Genomic DNA, 18,637 nt, shown 5'->3' with positions numbered 1-18,637 from the left:
AACGTGCTATTCCGATTACTTCCCTGTTGTACCTTTGGTTGATGCTTAAAACATTTACATTTCTATATTATATATGGCACCTTAATTTGCACACATTGCCATATTTTCTGCAATACACACTTAACTTATTCATAATGGAATAAGCCCATTTTAAATTATCCCACTGTAATTACACTCTCCTATCAATGGAGTTGCATCTCCCAACTCTTCTGCCTTTACTTTGGAGAAACTTATATGCCCTGAGCAATTTATTTCTTTGCCTCCAAAGTTCCTGTAAATATTGCTATTTATACAGAATCAGGGATGTGTTGCTGCAATTATACAGGGCCTTGGTGAGGCCACACCTTGAATATTGTGTGCAGTTCTGGTCTCCTTTTCTGAGGAAGGATGTTCTTGCTCTCGAGGGAGTGCAGCGAAGGTTTACCAGACTGAGTCCAGGGATGGCAGGACTGTCGTATGAGGAGAAATTGACTAGGTTAGGAATGTTCCCGCTGGAGTTCAAAAGAATGATGGGGGACAGGATAGGTATTGATGTTGCGATCCCTGCACTAGACAAATCAAATTCCAGAGTGAAACCTGACTTGATAGATCCTAATTTTCTTTAGCAACTGTGGAGGTCAGTTACTGAACATATTTACAAGAGTCTGCCAGTGTCATGAGCACAAAAGACAAGTGTGCGCAAAATATGGCGCGAGTCAGAAATCAACAATCTCGCCGGCAAGATCTCATTTTCCGATTCTCCCCTCCACCAGTGATGTAATGAGGTTTCGTACAGAAAGGTTAACAACCTCATTGAAATAAATCGTAATCAAATGAATGGGCTTCCCCGCCGTATGTTCCCCCATATTGGGATCTCCCCCCTCGCCGATGTGTCATGGTTTAAAACAAGTTTTTAAAAATGGGAACCCAGATGGAAGGAAGCCGCCAGGGGTGTACATGTGGGTGTAGTCCACGGGAGGGACAGGCATGCCTGGGAAGTACCCTGACACTGCCTCCTGATACCCTGACAGTGCTGTGGCAGTTCTGAGGCAACTGCCAAGGGGGACCCATCTAAGCACCTCAACTGCAAGGGTTACTCTTATTGGTGGCGGAGCGGGGGTGAGGGGTGCAAATGACATTTCTTCTGGTGGATTTCTCAGCATTGGCTGGATATTTTTGTCCCTCTTGGTATCTCTTCTTGAGACACCCAAAAATCACAATCTAAACTCACTATTAATTCAAGTTCAGAGCACACAGAGTTCCCGAAACCCAGTTCCCCAGCAGTCTTACAGTATTTCTTACTAGAGAGTTTAGAATTCTTGCCTACATTCTCACTTGCTTACTAAGACTGATCGCCCTGCCCTCTTGTCTTCCCCTGTGTACCTGGATACCTATGTGATCCAAAAAGTTTTCTACTTTCTGGGTTTTTTTTTTTACTAAACTGCTAACCCCTTTGCACCCCATCTTTTCACTTTAAAAGTTGTAAAACCTCATAAAAATTTCTTGAGTACAAACAGGGCCCCCAGACATCCTGGCACCAAGCTCACAAAAAAAACCTCTAAATAAAATTAGAACCATGTGGCACCATTATTAACACACAAATACAAATATGAATTAAATTTAAAGTTATACATTGTTCCTAACATTGGCGAGAGTACAGAAAAGATTCATGAGAATGGTTCCAGGGATGAAGAATGAGGAACTTCAGTTATGCAGATAGACTGGAGAAGTTGGGACTGTTTACCTTGGAGAAGAGGTGGCTGAGAGGAGATTTGAGGGAGCAGTTCAAAATGATGAGAGGTTTGGGCTGAGCAGATAGGAAGAAACTGATTTAAAGTACTTAGTAAACAAAGCAAAAGTGACACTGGGGGAAATATTGTTCACACTGCCCGGTGTTTAAAGTCTGACATGCAGTGCCTAAGAGTGCAGAGGAGGCAGCTTCAATCAATGCATTCAAAAGAGACTGTTACCTGAAAAAGAAGAATGTGCAGGGTTACGGAAGAAGGCAGGGGAATGGAACGAGACAGATTTCTCATTCAGAGCTGAATGGCCTCCTTTGCACTGGAACAATTCTGCGATACAGCCTGCCATACTGGCATAAACAGTAATTCAAGTTTAAAAATCCAGCCTACAAATTACGGATGGACAATAAATTCTGGCCTAGCTAGCAATGCCCATATCCTGTAAAAGAATAATTAAAAAAATGCAAAGCCAGATATGATTTTAACTGCTCTTCATTTTTATTTTCCAAGGGAAAACAGTGCAGCATAAAAGTGGAGACTGTGACCTCCTCAGTGAAATGTCTTAACGGCGGTCTATTCCCTTGCTTTTTGTTTTTCAGTAAATTATACTTTGTGTAGCTTCGAATCTGGTTTCTGTGAGTGGAAGCAGCTGACCTCAGATGGTTCTGTGTGGGCGAGAGGACAAGGACAAACATCCTCAGGATTAGGATTGCCTATTACTGACCACACGACTAATAGTAGCCAAGGTCAGTACTCACTGCTGTAACGTCCTTACTCATATGTAATGGAAAACCGTGCAGCCCAGATGCTTGATGGTCAAACCAAGGGGGTTTGATTCCGATGATGAAAACGGCCAGAAAACCTTGGCTAAGGTGAGTATAGGTAGATGTCTGATCTGCCAGTCAACAACAGTTTTCTAGGTCACATGACTGGTCTATTATGGAACACTGTAGAGTGTTTTAAAACACATAGTGAGCAATTTTTCAGAACAAAGGTGTGGTATTTGCCAGAAGACTGGTGGATAGCTTATCTAATTCCTATATTGAAGAAGTAGGATAGAACACATCCACAAAAATATAGACCAGCCAGCTTACCACCCGTGGTAGGAACACTAAAGGAGAGAATAGAAGAACATCTAGAAACAAGAATTATAATAATGAACAGTCAACATCAATTTCAAAAGGGAAAATCTTGCTGAACCAAATCTATTGCTTTTTTTTGAAGAAGTGAATGGAGGGAGTAGACAATTCAGTGGATGTATTTTATCTGGACTTTCAAAAAGCCTTCAATAAGGTGCCCCATGATTCATTCATGATAAGGTCAGGGAATGTGGAGTTAGGGGAGACGTGGCAGAATAGACCACGAGCGGGCTTTAAGACAGAAAGCAGAGCTTGGGAGTAAAGGACGGTTATTCAGAGTGACAGAAGGTGGTAAGTGGTTTCCACAAGGATCAGTGTTGGGACCATTGCTGGTCACAATTTATATTAACTATTTGGACTTTGGAATGAAAATCATAATTTCTAGATTTGCAGACGACAACAAATTACAGATGGACACTAATAACTTGCAGAATGGTCAGTAATTGGCAAATTAGGTTCAAGAGATAAATGTGAGGTAGAATTCCTTGTTCGGAAAAATAGGGAAGTCACTCATTACTTGGAAGGTGAAATTCTAGGTGAGCTGTAGGACAAAGTGGTGGGTGTTGTTGGTGAGGGTGGGGCTGGTTTTAATGAGCAGCCCTTGCTGCTGGGCAGGGCCCTTCACTTAAGACTACATAAGGGCTTCAATTGGCTTCTGGGTGGGAAGGCCATCGTCGACATTCCCCGGCATTGAGATAGTTGCAAGTGATGAGCACTCCACGTTCCATCCCATTCCACAGTCCCCAACCCATAATTCCCAGATCACAATCACTCCTGCAGGCCAGATTGAATCCTACCCAATGTGTGCTTTTGTCTAAATTATGCATTGTGTCAGTATGCAAATGCGAGAGCATGTAATGGTATCTTTTCTTCATTATGGTCACCCTGCTCTTCCATCACTGCGTGGCCTATGGCAGTTCTTGGGTATCTGAAAGTAGAAAGTCACAGGGGTAGAGTGATGGTGAGGGGAACAGAGTGCAGCCTGAGGAAGCAAGAGGTGCATTCTTACACCATCTTGCTAGCAGAAGAAATTGTGATTTATGTCACAGAATTGATATAAGTAACAATAAAGATGTCGCGAGTATTATAGCAGCACAGGTTAAGGGAAAAGCCAGTAGGCAAGGGGTTAAATGTTGAACCTTAAAGAAAAGTCACCTGCACTCGAGATAATTGAATCATCCTACAGAATCATCCACGTCACAGAAACCATGGCTCCAGCCGGTCTGTAAGAGATTCATTGTCCAGCCCAGATCAGGGAATAAAAACATATTAACACCCCATCAAGGAGTTCAGGTTAAGGGAAATATATTGAACAGAATCCAGGAGATTGTAAAGAAGCATTGTATTAGTTCACCGTTACCCATGAAAGGGCCCAGAAAATATGCATACTGATCACCTTGTATTGTTCCGAATGAATCAATGATGTCAATGCCTACTTGGAACTCTGAAAGAACTTTAAATATATATGCATGTAACTCTGAATATGATCAGAACTGACTTTTGCGAGCTAAAGGTAGCAGCAGAATTTGTTTTGAATAAACGCAACTTTTTACAACTCCACGTGGTCGAGAAAAGACTCTGAGTATTTCTTCCCTCCAACAATCTGCAGGTTGGTGAATAAGAAATTGGTGGGGTGTGAGTTAGAGGATTAGGTTTTAGGATACTGTCATCTTCAATGGTTACAGACCCACTGCTGACCATGGCCTCTCCAATGGCTGTTGACCACCACCTTCTTCAGCAGGGTCAGGAAATGTAGCCATGCATGACCCCATCGATTAGCTCCTGCTGCCTACAGTTGTACAACAATTTTTCCTACAGAAGAGAGTTATGTGCCTTGGTGAGGGTGATGTTTGGTTGATGTGCCTGCCATGGAAAATATAGCTGGCAATATGTGTAAGCTGAGAGATGTTGGTGTGAAGCTTGCAGCAGAGGTATGTGTGAATGTGAAGTGAAGCAGTAATTGTGAGCTATGAATGGTGATTAATGGAGAGTGTTGATAGGTGAGTGATAGAGATTGAGCAGTGCCTAAGATGACAGGTACAGATGGTAGAACATAGCATTTAAACATACATATAACTTTTCCTCATCAGGCATGGGAATATTGTGACGATGCATCCAAATTCTCATGGCTTAACTCTTGGTATTAACTGCCAGAGCTATCTGGTTTCACTGCTGTCACAAAGTTTTTCTGTAGGGGCTCATGAGTATGTGTGGATAGATTATATCTCTCCTGCTTTCCATCTCCTACAACAAGGCATCCAGTGCTGCATCCAAGAATCTTGGAGCTTGCTTTCTGCCTATTTGAGCTATTGAGGGTTCCTCATATCAAAATTAATTTTACACGACTTCCAGCACCTGCCCTAGCCACCTTTGAGAGGTGCAGGCTGGATTTAAGTAAAAACAGCTCATTTTAAGTCATGATGCTAGTTTGGAAAGCCAGTGTCGACACAATAGACCAAGTGGCCTCTTCTGCGTCGTAACAATTCTGTGATTCTAATTCATGCTAACGTCTCACAATTTTGTATCTCCCAATCAGGTTTGCAGCCACTTAACAGCATTCATCTCATAAGTTACTTAAATTAACAGGAGATACAAACAATGGGAATGAGGAATTCCCATCAGCATCCCCATGCTTGTTTTCAGGCCCTGTTCAATTTTCTCCTCATCGTGTTGCAGGGGGTTAGGGCAGAAGGGGGGGGGGGGGCACCTGATGCGATCCTTAGAGTAGAGGATCTGAGGGTAGGTTTTCTTTCCAGAAGGACGTGATTATAGAAGGTAGTGGAAGTAGTTCCAGAGGTTCAAAATCAATGAGCACAGACCAAGGACAGATAGCTTGAGAAAAACAACTGAGTAATGAATGTAATGGAGGGAATTACTTTGATGTTGGATCACAGGTTAAAGTCATATTTAAAGTAACATTATCATCATCAAACTGTAAGCACACAAGTACACAACATTTCACCCAATATTTAAAATTTGATCAATTAAAATTGATTAATGTAACTGTAGAAACAATTATGTGCACCTTAGATATTACCATGCATGCAAAGCTAAATACATTTCTATGAACATGCTCTGATTATTATTTTAATGGAGATGTTAATCCACTTCTTTAAGTGCCCTATCAAATTACAATGAAAGAGGTTTGATAAAGTATTACACAAAAATGTGACTTCAAAGTCATAAGGAATAGGAATAAGAGGTACCTGCGACTATGTTTATGCTTTCAGACAGAGCTGACATTTATTCTGCTCTTAACACCTACTCTGAACCAATGCTTTGTTTCTTTGCTGTTATCATTATTCTCCCTCTGCATCTTCTGTCATTTAAACTTCCCATCTTCTAATCTAGCCCTGCTCTGCACCTGACAACCACCCCCCTCCCCGCTTTCCACTGCAAAACCCATCACAGTTCAGTTGCAGAGAAGTGTCATATTGGATACAAAATGTTAACTCTGTTACTCTGTCCAAGATGATGCCAGAACTTCCGAGTTTTCCCAGAATTCTCCGTTTTTATTTCAGATCTCAAGCATCTGCAATATTTTTCATTTATTTCCAATATGTGTTCTCAATAGTAAGGGGGTGTTTTATAGTCCACCCAGTGGGTGGGGGTGGGGGCAGGATGTTTTCAGAGGCATGTGAAATAGGCTGAGTGGGTAACCCTTCGCTTTTCCACTCACTCCTGACCAGGTTTCCATAATATGGGGAGGTGGTATGGCCCACTAGGTTTCGCACCCTTAGGCCTATTGAGGCCCCTGTCTGCCCAATTACATGACAATTAAAGGCCTCAATCCACCGCCACTGCCATAATATGCTAGACAGTAGAAGGCGGGCTCGAGTGGAAAGGCTGTATTTTTCACCAAAGTTGGTGAATGAATGGGAAGGAATACCTCCTTTGGGGGCTGGGACGTGGGGCCCTTTTTGCCTCTCCACCTGGCTTCAAAGACCCACCACCTCATCCTGCTTGCTAGAGTGCCTGATCTCTCCCGTCTCAAGAAACCCTGGACTCACTGTGTGCAGTGCCTGATTTGTTATGCTCTAGGTGTAGCATAAGCAGCTTCCTTGTGGTGCACTTGAGAAAGGAAGGTTCAGACATGGAGATATGTTTATTAACATATTAACATAATATTAACATATTAACATCAACATGTTTATTAAACTATTTACACTTCTATTACTCGGGTTCAACACTACTGCTAATCCTACTATAGCTACCCAGACTGACTAACCAGTTGCTGCAATCCACGTGAGGTGAGTGATACTGAATCAACCCAGGGCGAAGTTCTCCGGTATCGGCGCGATGTCCGCCGACTGGCGCCCAAAACGGCGCAAATCAGTCGGGCATCGCGCCGCCCCAAAGGTGCGGAATGCTCCGCATCTTTGGGGGCCGAGCCCCAACCTTAAGGGGCTAGGCCCGCGCCGGACGAAATTCCGCCCCGCCAGCTGGCGGAAAAGGCCTTTGGTGCCCTGCCAGTTGGCGCGGAAATTACATCTCCGGGCGGCGCATGCGTGGGAGCGTTAGCGGCCGCTGACGGCATTCCCGCACATGCGCAGTGGAGGGAGTCTCTTCCGCCTCCGCCATGGTGGAGACCATGGCGAAGGCGGAAGGAAAAGAGTGCCCCCACGGCACAGGCCTGCCCACGGATTGGTGGGCCCCGATCGCAGGCCAGGCCACTGTGGGGGCACCCCCCGGGGCCAGATCACCCCGCGCCCCCCCCCCCAGGACCCCGGAGCCTGCCCGCGCCGACTTGTCCCACCGGTAAGGTAGGTGGTTTAATCTACGCCGGCGGGGCAGGCATTTTAGCTGCGGGACTTCGGCCCATCCGGGCTGGAGAATCGCAGGGGGGGGGGCCCGCCAACCGGCGCAATTCCCGTCCCCGCCGAATCTCCGGTGCCGGAGAATTCGGCAACCGGCTGGAGCAGGATTCACGCCAGCCCCCGGCGATTCTCCGACCCGGCGGGGGGGTCGGACAATCTCGCCCCCTGTGTCTGTACTCACTGACTGTCTCCACTGGAAAGAGGCAGATCATGTGTGTGGTGTCCTTTATATATGGGTTGGTGTAATGCCCTCCTGTGGTCGTGTCACCTCCTTGTGTATCGTGAATGTCCATTGGTTGTGTCTTATCTAACTGATCTATTGGTTGAGTGTGTGTGTGATGTTTCTGGTGCTCCCTCTAGTGTCTAGCTAGCCTACATGTATTTACATTAACCCCTTGTGTATTTACAGTAATGCACATCACCACATCAACCCTTTTGTATATGTTACATATTTTCTGTACACTTTAAGAAAATTGAACAAAAAACAGGTAGGTAAGTTAAGGTATATACAAGTCATGGGAACAGTGATTAAACAATAAGTCCAAATCATTCGTGTGAGTCCAAAAACCATCAATCATCATGGTCAAATGTCTCTCTTGGTTATGAACGCCATCAACGTCCCTGTGCCACAGGAAGCAAGAAGTGGTCAAATCACTTCGCTGACTGATTTGGAGTCCCTTTTCTTTTTCGATGTTTGTGATGGTAGCTGATAAGGTGTTGACATTGAAGAGGTTCCATCAACAGTATCATTCGAGGTCATGGATGTGCCAGATGTTGAAGTTGGATAAGACTGTACATACTGGTTCTGGCCACATGCTGTGCTGGAAGGGTGATCCTGCTGAGAACCGTTGAAGTTTGTCAAATTGGAAACAGAATTGCTGCTGGCATAAATACCTGGTGATGGTGTGAAACTAGAACCTGGCATCTGATAGGAATATGCCGTCTGGCCAGGCTGGGGTGCAGCAAATCCTGGGCTGTAACTAAGGCATCCAGTCTGCAGTGCAGATTGCGCTTGCGGTAGTCCTCCTTCGGTCTTGATTCCATTAGTGGGCAATCCGTAGTGCTGGCCTGTTTGAGAATATGCTGCATAAACTGCTGGCTGCTGCATGCCTGAATACTGGGTTTGTCCAGCATGTGCTGTCATTGGCTGCACTGCTGGTGTGGAAAAAAATGTGTGGATATAGCTGTGGTGAAAATTGGTGTATTCCTCTTGGACTGTAGCCGCTGCTTGTTATTACTGACCCAGTGTAATTGTTACGTGATCCATCTCCTGTCGTTGTGGCATCTGCTGTCACCCTGAATGTGCCATCACTGAGGTTGTGGCAGTCCCTGTCTGGAGTAAAGTCCGGCTTACATGAATCAGAGTCGGCGTTTGGTTGCTCCCCATCTGGAGTCTGGTCTGTTTTAACTGAGTCAGTGTTGGTTTGTTGATGCTCCCCATCCAGAGTCTTAGCAGGTTCACTGGAGTCAGCTGAGATTTCTTGAAGCTGCACGTCTGGAGTCGGAACATGCAGGAATGCATTGACTAGTGGAGAGGTTCGAGCGAATGAGGGTGGAAGTATCATGGAGTCACCGGAGTCACCAGTTGTCTCACAGTGATCGCCGAGTGCCTCTGTACACACTAGCTGAGGTCTGTCACTTTGCACATCTTGCATGGGAAGTGGGATGCTGTCGTCACTCGTCTCATATACCATGGGTAAAGCTTCAGTAGCTGCTTGTTGTTCACTTGGGTTGGGTAAATTGTCAGAGTATTCATGTGGTGGCGCAAACAATGTGGGTGGACTGTCATTGTCTTGCTGTTGTCCTTCATTTGGGCTTGGACTGTCATCGTCGCTTTGTTCTTCACTGTAGCATGATAGACCGTCATGGTCGTCCTGCTGTGCACTGGAGCGTGATAGACTGTCATAGTCTTCTTGCTGTTTACTTGAGCATGGCAGAATTGCATCGTCTGCTGGTAGTTGGTCAGAGGAGGTTGCTAGACCCTCTTGGTCTTGTTCCTGCAAGGACTGCGCGTCGGAGTCTTGCGTTGCTTCTATCGTGGAGGCTGTCCATGAGCTCACTGCGGAGGCTTGTGACACTGGAGTCACTTCTTGTTCATGCAAGGACTGCGCTCTGGAGTCTTGTGTTTCTGAAATTGTGGAGTCTGTCTACGAGCTCGCTGTGGAGGCCTGTGACACTGGAGTCACTTCTTGTTCATGCAACGACTGCGGTGTGGAATCTTGTGTTTCTTCTTTCATAGAGTCGGGAACCCTGAGCGGTGCGTGGACCACGCTTTGTGTGGCAGCAGGCCACTCTCTTTGGGCTTGTACCGCTCTCTGTCTCTTGGTTTCAGGCCGCAGCATAATCCTGCACTCACGAGTCGGGATGTCGTATCTGCTGGGCTGAAGATCCTCAAATCCAAAGAACTCATCGTCGGGGTGCAACACGTCTAGTTGCGGTTCAGATTTGGTACTGTGGTAGCCTCCCAAGGTGAAAGCTTCACCTGAGTCGTTGTCTTCCAAGATCATATCATCACCGTTTGCGTCGGAGCTGGCATTGGGCTCGCGAGGTCTAGAGAAAATGTAAAGGTCGGTTTTAAAGTATTCAAGGTCGGAATCATCGGTTTGGGTGTAGGTAACTGCTTGTTGCAGGGTTCTTCGGAGGTTAATTTAATTTCCGGGCTCAAATTGAGGCATTGTGCTGTCATTCCAGGTGAAAGAAGGTTGTATTACGACTTTAGGTTTTTTCTTTGATTTGGGATGTTTCCCCTTTAAATGGGCGTGGTCCGGGGCCTCTGACGCCATGACGCACGTGTCATCATACGTAGGAAGCGTTTGCCCATCAAATCGCTTTTCCTGTACCGGGGACGGTTTTCGTGTTTGCGCATGCGCGGCGTCTCGTGCATGCGCAAATGGACCTTCCCGTTCTGTGCGCTTCTTGCGCAAGTGCAGTCCCTTTAGAAAGATGGCCGCCGATCAAAATTGTTCTCTGCTCCGGGATCTCAGCCTCGTGGTGAGTACTGGCACTTTTCTTGCCTTTTCTTTCTGGTTGGAGTGTGTTTTCCTCACAGTATTTTCCAAATTTGTCCAAGACTGCCTGGAAGTCGCTCCTGTTTTGCCCTTTGGAGAACTTGAATTTTTAAAAGATTTCTTCTGCTCTGGCACCGGCGATGGTGAGGAGAAGCTCTGTCTTTTCAGCATCGGCCACATCTTGTCGGTCGGCTGCTACCAGGAAGATTTCAAACTTTTGCCGGAATGCCCACCAGTTTTCGCGGAGATCGCCGTGGCGCTGGAGCTGCTGCGGAACCCGGATCTCGAACATCTTGCCTGGGTATTGTTGCTGGTTGTCACTGTACGCTGAGGTATGGCTCTATGGATTGAAACAGTTCACTGCTGGTACCATGATTTGTTATGTTGTAGGTGTAACATAAGCGGCTTCCTTGTGGTGCACTTGACAAAGGAATGCTCAGACGTCGAGATAACTTCAACACGTTTATTAAACTATTTACACTTCTATTACTCGGGTTCGACACTACTGCTAATCCTACTATAGCTACCCAGACTGACTAACCATTTGCTGCAATCCACGTGGTGGGAGTGATATTGAATCAATCCTGGGGCAGCACGGTAGAATTGTGGATAGCACAAATGCTTCACAGCTCCAGGGTCCCAGGTTCGATTCTGGCTTGGGTCACTGTCTGTGCGGAGTCTGCACATCCTCCCCGTGTGTGCGTGGGTTTCCTCCGGGTGCTCCGGTTTCCTCCCACAGTCCAAAGATGTGCGGGTTTGGTGGATTGGCCATGCTAAATTGCCCATAGTGTCCAAAATTGCCCTTAGTGTTGGGTGGGGTTACTGGGTTATGGGGATAGGGTGGAGGTGTGGACCTTGGGTAGGGTGCTCTTTCCAAGAGCCGGTGCAGACTCGATGGGCCGAATGGCCTCCTTCTGCACTGTAAATTCTATGATTCCGTGTCTGTACTCACTAACTGTCTCCACTGGAAAGAGGCAGATCATGTGTGTGGTGTCCTTTATATATGGGTTGGTGTAATGCTCTCCTGTGGTCGTGTCACCTCTGTGTGTATCGTGAATGTCCATTGGTCGTGTCTTATCTAACTGATCTATTGGTTGAGTGTGTGTGTGTGTGATGTCTCTGGTGCTCCCTCTAGTGTCTAGCTAACCTACATGTATTTACATTAACCCCTTCTGTATTTACAGTGATGCACATCACCACAGTGCCCATGGCACTTTCTCATGGGACTCATTGCAGTCCAAGAAGTGTCACTACGTCCTTCTGGTGCTGCTAATTGGCGCAATCAGTTTGTCTGGTAGATCCTGAGGGTGGGATTGCCTTCCACTCCGATTTGTAATCGGCATTTCTTTTGCGAGAGGTGGTGGTGAGCACTATGCCCCCAACCCTGAAAAATTCATTCCGTAAATTCTGCCCCTAGTTTACACTGAAAATCTGGTTACCTTTAACTTTCTAATCTAAATTAAATATTGCTAAGATTGAAGCCATTGATTTTGATCCCTTCTTCAAACTCTCTTCTCTAGTTACTGACTCCATCCCTCGTCCCGACAACAGTCTGAGAATAAACTAGCCTGTTGTAACCTTAGTGCCACATTTGACCCCAAGTTGACTTTGTGTTTGCACTATCCCTAAGACCGCCTGTTTCCACCTCCGTAACATTGCTCGACTTTGCCCTGTCTCAGCTTATCCGCTACTGAAACCCTCATTTATGCCTTTGCCACCTCTAGACTTGACTATTCAATCACATCCCTGGCTGGTCTCCTCTATTCTACCCTCTGGAAACTTTGACGTCACCCAAAATTATGCTGCCTGTTTCTCATCTCACAGCGAGTCCAGTTCCCCCAGCACACCCGTGCTCGCTGATCTGCACAGGCTTCTGATCAAATGGCATCTTGATTTTAAAATTCTCCTTCTTGTTTTCAAATACCTCTGTGGCCTCGCGTGTCTCTATCTTTATAATTGCTGCTCCATTGGTGGCTGTGTCTTCAGCTGCCTAGATCCAAGACCTATGAATACCTCTCCACACCTCTTGTCTTCTCTTCCTCGCTTTCCTCCTTTGAGATCTTCCTTTGAACTATGTCCATGACCAAATGTTTGGCCATCTGACCTAATATTTTCTCACGTAGCTCAGTGTCATACTTTATTTTTTAATGTTCCTGAAAAGTTCCTTGGGCATTTAGTTATCTTCGAGGAGCTATTTAAATACAAGTTGTTATGATTCCAACATTAGGCCACAGGGCAAGTGTGACTATACTAAAGTCTATGCAACTGTGCTGACCCTTGGAAATACACCTGACTAGACACTGTATAATCCTAATGGATGTTCTGTTTATTTTATCTGCTGTGGAAGCCAGTTAAGGGTAAGCTGTTGAAACACTGACTCTCTTTCTTGGTTTCGACAGCTTAAAACAAAATATTCAGCTTAGAATACTAAAAAGCTGAATAGGAGCACTGCTTGGAAAAGGGTATTTGTCGATCGGAAAAACATCTTCATAGCTATATTTTACAGTGACTGAATAAGTCAAGGTCCAACTTTATTGCACAGGATTCTGAGATTTTTATCCATAATTCCATTGATTTATAATTATCGCCAAAAGTTGTGGTGACTGGATAAATTTTGTTCTTTCATAATTATGTGGCAGGTTCAAGATTTCTGCCAATGTTTTGGGAATTATATGCTGCAATTCTATTGAATTTTGTATTAAAACTGGCCGTGGATATCTTCAGTGCTTCTGGCTGATTTAATGGCTGACTTTTACCTGATTCCTGAATCTGTCGTTGGAAGGAAATGTCGGCTGGGAACACACATACGCTGACTCTGGAACCCAGAGCATGATTTTTGAAGGGGCTGCTGTCTATTCAATTGGCCATATTGACTACGCACCACAGGCAGGGATTGGGGTGGATGGGGGAATGGGGTGTGACGGGGCATCGGTAGCTTGCAATCCAGCTTCATTGAATGTTGCTCAAGATGGGATCATGGCAGCAGACTGGTACCTTGGCCAGTTGTGGGAGAAAGCAGACTCACCCTCTGGTCCCTCTTCCGTGCCCCATCAAACCCTTAGCTGAAGGTGTAAGTTGATGGAAGTGCTAGGTACTTTTAGGGGTAAGTAAAAAAAAAGTAAAGTCACCATAGTTCCAGATGACCATAGACTGCTTTCCCCTTTGAGGGGGAGAGCTGACTGGTGGTGATTTATCCTGAGGATCATCACACCTCAGGCAAGGGGCAAGGTTGAGAAGGCAGGGCCTTCATGATTAACCTCAGCTGGTGCAGGAATTGAACCCACATTGTTGGTCTCATTCTGCATTACAAACTGTCTGTTCAGCCGACTGAGCTAAACCAACTGAGCTAAACATTGCAGCAGCAGCCGATTCATTTGGCATTGCGGTGTCAGGTTCCCACTCGTTGATGGGAATTTCACTGGAGGTCCACCCTGCATAGCTGATAACCCTTGACCCAAGAAGATGTGATCGATTCCTGATGGGGCCTGTCTGGAAGGTGAAAATAACTCACCCCACCACCCTAATCCTGTCCCAACCTCCCTCCTGGAAGTAAGGTGAGAATCTAATCCCTCATGCTAAGTATAGGATAAGTTACCAATGATAGTGTGTATAAATCAGAGAAAATTTGCATGTGAGTGTATTAGTAGAACAAATGGTACAGCATTTGGAAATCCATAAATATTAATATCAGAAGCTACAGTTGGCATTTACTCTGATATTATCTTTTGGAATTCTAGGAACATTAGACCAGGAGGAGGCTACTTGGATCCTTAAGTCTGCTCCACCATTTAACTAGATCATGGCTGATCTTGTACCTGAACACCAATTTAATGCGTTATTTGGGCAGCACAGTGGTTAGCACTGCTGCCTCATAGCGCCAGGGACCCGGGTTCGATTCTGACCTCGGGTAACTGTCTGTGTGGAGTTTGCACATTCTCCCCGTTTCTGCAAGTGGTTTCCTCCCACAGTCCAAACATAAGAACATAAGAACTAGGAGCAGGAGTAGGCCATCTGGCCCCTCGAGCCTGCTCCACCATTCAATGAGATCATGGCTGATCTTTTGTGGACTCAGCTCCACTTTCCGGCCCGAACACCATAACCCTTAATCCCTTTATTCTTCAAAAAACTATCTATCTTTATCTTAAAAACATTTAATGAAGGAGCCTCAACTGCTTCACTTCACATGTGCAAGTTGTATATTGTATTACATTGTATATGTTGTGTTTACATTGTATATGTTGTGTTTACATTGTATATGTTGTGTTGCCCTATTATGTATTTTTTTAAATTCCCTTTTCTTCTCATGTACTTAATGATCTGTTGAGCTGCTCGCAGAAAAATACTTTTCACTGTACCTCGGTACACGTGACAATAAACAAATCCAATCCAATCCAATCCAAGTTAGGTGGATTGACCATGCTGAAATGCCTCTTAGGATGGAGTTGCAGAAATAAGATGGTGGATTGGGCTGAGGTATTGTGGTTGTTCAAAGGATTGGTGCAGACTCAATGGGCTGAATGGCCTCCTTCTGCACAGTAGGCATTCTATGATCCCCGTAACCCTTGATGTCGAGGAATCTATCAATCTCTGTCTTCAACATGCTCAATGTCTGAGCTTCCACAGCCCTCTGGGGTAGGGAATTCCAAAGATTAACAACCCTCTGAGTGAATAAATTCCTTCTCATCTCAGTCCTTAAATTGCTCCCCCATATTCTGATACTGTGTCCCCTGGTTCTAGACCACCCAGCCAAGAGGAATATCCTTTCTGCATCTACCCTGTCAAACCCAGTAGATGTTTTGTATACCTCCATGAGATCACGTCTCATTCTTTTAAACTCTAGGGAATACAGGCCCAGTCTTCACAATCGTTCCTTATAGGAAAATCCCACCATCTCTGAGATTATTCTGGTGAACCTTCACTGCACTATCTCTCTAACAAGACTATCTTGGTAAAGAGACCTAAACTGTACACGATACACCGGGTGCAGAGGGTAGCACTGTTGCCTCACAGTTCCAGGGTCCCAGGTTTAACTTGCGGCTCGGGTCACTGTCTGTGCAGAGTCTGCACGTTCTCCCCGTGGGTTTCCTCTGGGTGCTCTGGTTTCCTCCCACAAGTCCGAAAGATGTGCTAATTGGTAATTTGGACAGGCACCGGATTGTGGCGACTAGGGGCTTTTCAGAGTAACTTCATTGCAATGTTAATGTAAGCTTACTTGTGACACTAGTAAAGATTATTATTATTATTACTCCTGTAGTCAAATTCTCTTTGAAAGAAAGGCTAACATGCTATTTGCCTTTCTAAATGCTTGTTGCACCTGCATGTTAGCTATCAGTGACTTGTAAATAAGGATACCCAGGTTCCTTTAGACATCAGGGCCGTGATTCTCCCCTACCCGGTGGGGCGGGGGGGGGAGGTCCCAGCGGGATGGAGTGGCGGGAACCACTCCGGCGTCGGGCCGCCCCAAAGGTGCGTATTTCTCCGCATCTTTAGGGGCCAAGCCCTCACCGTGAGCGGCAAGCCCGCGCCGGAGTGGTTTCCGCTCCACTGGCTGGCGTGGAAGGGCTTTGGTGCCACGCCAGCCGGGGCCGAAAGGACTTCGCCGGCCGGCGGAAGTCCGCACATGCGCGGGGGCATCAGCGGCTGCTGACGTCATCCCCGCGCATGAGCAGGGGGGTTCTCTTCCGCGGCGGCCATGGTGAAGACTGTGGCCGAGTCGGAGGGAAAAGAGTGCCCCCACGGCACAGGCCCGCCCGCGGATTGATGGACCCCGATCGCAGGCCAGGCCACCGTGGGGCACCCCACGGGGCAAGATCGCCCCGCGCGACCCCAGAACCCCGCCCGCACCGCCAGTCCCGCCGGTAAGGTAGGTGGTTTGATTCACACCGGCGGGACTGGCATGACAGCAGCGGGACTTCGGCCCGGTGCCAGACAAGTCGGCGGCCGGCGGGGGCGGGATTCACGCCAGCCCCCGGCGATTCTCTGACCCGGCGGGGGGTCAGATAATCCCGCCCCAGCATTGCCCAATCTCTCTCCATTTTACATATATTTTATTGACATTTTTTTCCCTGAACAACATTTTTCCCGCTTACAAAACTAACGAAATGATAACAATAACAAAACAGAAATTTTTTACTTTTTAACAATAATAATAATAATACACAAGTAACAAAACCTCATTCTCTATTGACCTATATTCAACTAAACCTCCTCTCCCCCTCCCCCCTCCCCCCTGGGTTGCTGCTGCTGGTCATCTGTCTTCACTCTAACGTTCCCCTAGGTAGTCGAGAAATGGCTGCCACCGCCTGGTGAACCCTTGAGCCGATCCTCTCAGGGCAAACTTTATCTGCTCCAGTTTAATAAACCCCGCCATATCGTTTACCCAGGCCTCCAGTCCGGGGGATTTCGCCTCCTTCCACATGAGTAGGATCCTGCGCCGGGCTACGAGGGACGCAAAGGCCACGACATCGGCCTCTTTCGCCTCCTGCACTCCCGGCTCTTCCGCAACTCCATATATAGCTAACCCCCAGCTAGGTTTGACCTGGGCATTCACCACCTGCGAGATCACTCCTGTCAATCCCTTCCAATATCCTTCCAGTGCCGGGCACGCCCAAAACATATGTGCGTGGTTTTCCGGGCTTCCGCCACACCTCCCACATCTGTTCTCCACTCCAAAAAACCTGCTCAATCTTGCCCCCGTTATGTGTGCTCTATGTAGCACCTTAAATTGAATCAGGCTGAGCCTGGCGCATGAGGAAGAGGAGTTTACCCTGCTTAGGGCATCAGCCCACATACCCTCCTCTATCTCCTCCCCTAATTCTTCTTCCCACTTTCCTTTTAGTTCGCCCACCGACTCCTCCCCCTCTTCCCTCATCTCTCTGTAAATCTCTGACACCTTGCCCTCTCCGACCCACACCCCTGAAAGCACCCTGTCCTGTATCCCCTGTGTCGGGAGCCGCGGAAATTCCCTCACCTGTTGTCTAGTAAATGCCCTCACCTGCATATATCTCAAGAAATTTCACGTTCGCACTCCGCTTATACTTTTCCTCCAATGCTCCCAAACTCGCAAAAGTCCCATCTATGAATAAATCTCCCACCTTCCTAATTCGCAACTGGTACCAGCTCTGAAATCCTCCATCCATTCTTCATGGGGCGAACCTATGGTTGTTCCTGATAGGGGATCCCACCAAGGCTCCCCGCACCCCTCTCTGTCGCCTCCACTGTCCCCATATGTTCAGTGTTGCCGCCACCACCGGGTTCGTGATGTACCTTTTAGGTGAGAGCGGTAGCGGTGCCGTCACCAGCGCCTCTAGACTCGTCCCTTTACAGGACCTTCTCTCCAGCCTTTTCCACGCCGCTTCCTCACCCTCCATCATCCATCTATGTATCATTGCCACATTGGCGGCCCAATAATAATCTCCCAAGTTCGGTAGTGCCAGTCCTCCTCTGTCCCTACTGCGCTGAAGGAACCCTCTCCTTACTCTCGGAACTTTCCCTGCCCACACAAAGCTCGTAATGCTCCTGTCTATTTTATTAAAAAAGGTCCTGGTGATTAAAATAGGGAGACATTGGAATACAAATAAGAACCTCAGGAGGACCATCATCTTAATTGCTTGCACCCTGCCCGCCAGCGATAAAGGCTGCATGTCCCACCTCTTAAAGTCCTCCTCCATTTGTTCTACCAGCCGTGTCAGATTAAGTCTGTGCAAGGTTCCCCAGCTCCTAGCAATCTGAATCCCCAGGTATCGGAAGTTTCTTTCCACTTTCCTTAGCGGTAAGCCTTCTATCTCTCTACTCTGGTCCCCTGGATGTATCACAAATAATTCACTCTTCCCCATGTTTAACCTATACCCCGAAAATTCCCCGAACCTCCTCAGAATTCGCATAACCTCTATCATCCCTCCCGCTGGGTCCGACACGTATAACAATAGGTCATCCGCGTATAACGAGACTCG

The 18,637-nt window shown here is 46.7% G+C and overlaps 1 protein-coding gene across 1 annotated transcript in view; it reads left to right on the top strand.

Annotated features, from left to right (window-relative positions):
• The window catches only part of LOC140425847 (MAM and LDL-receptor class A domain-containing protein 1-like), a 659,308-nt gene that overhangs the window by 159,371 nt on the left and 481,300 nt on the right, over positions 1-18,637 (top strand). The window contains exon 10 of the mRNA XM_072510232.1: positions 2,321-2,467. Coding sequence (XP_072366333.1) covers positions 2,321-2,467 — 147 coding nt within the window. The remainder of the gene's footprint in view (positions 1-2,320; positions 2,468-18,637) is intronic.

Source organism: Scyliorhinus torazame, chromosome 6, assembly GCF_047496885.1.
Source record: "Scyliorhinus torazame isolate Kashiwa2021f chromosome 6, sScyTor2.1, whole genome shotgun sequence".
NCBI classification, from domain to species: Eukaryota; Metazoa; Chordata; class Chondrichthyes; order Carcharhiniformes; family Scyliorhinidae; genus Scyliorhinus; species Scyliorhinus torazame.
Note: the sequence above shows the minus strand (reverse complement) of the source record. Positions and strands in the feature narration are given on the sequence as shown.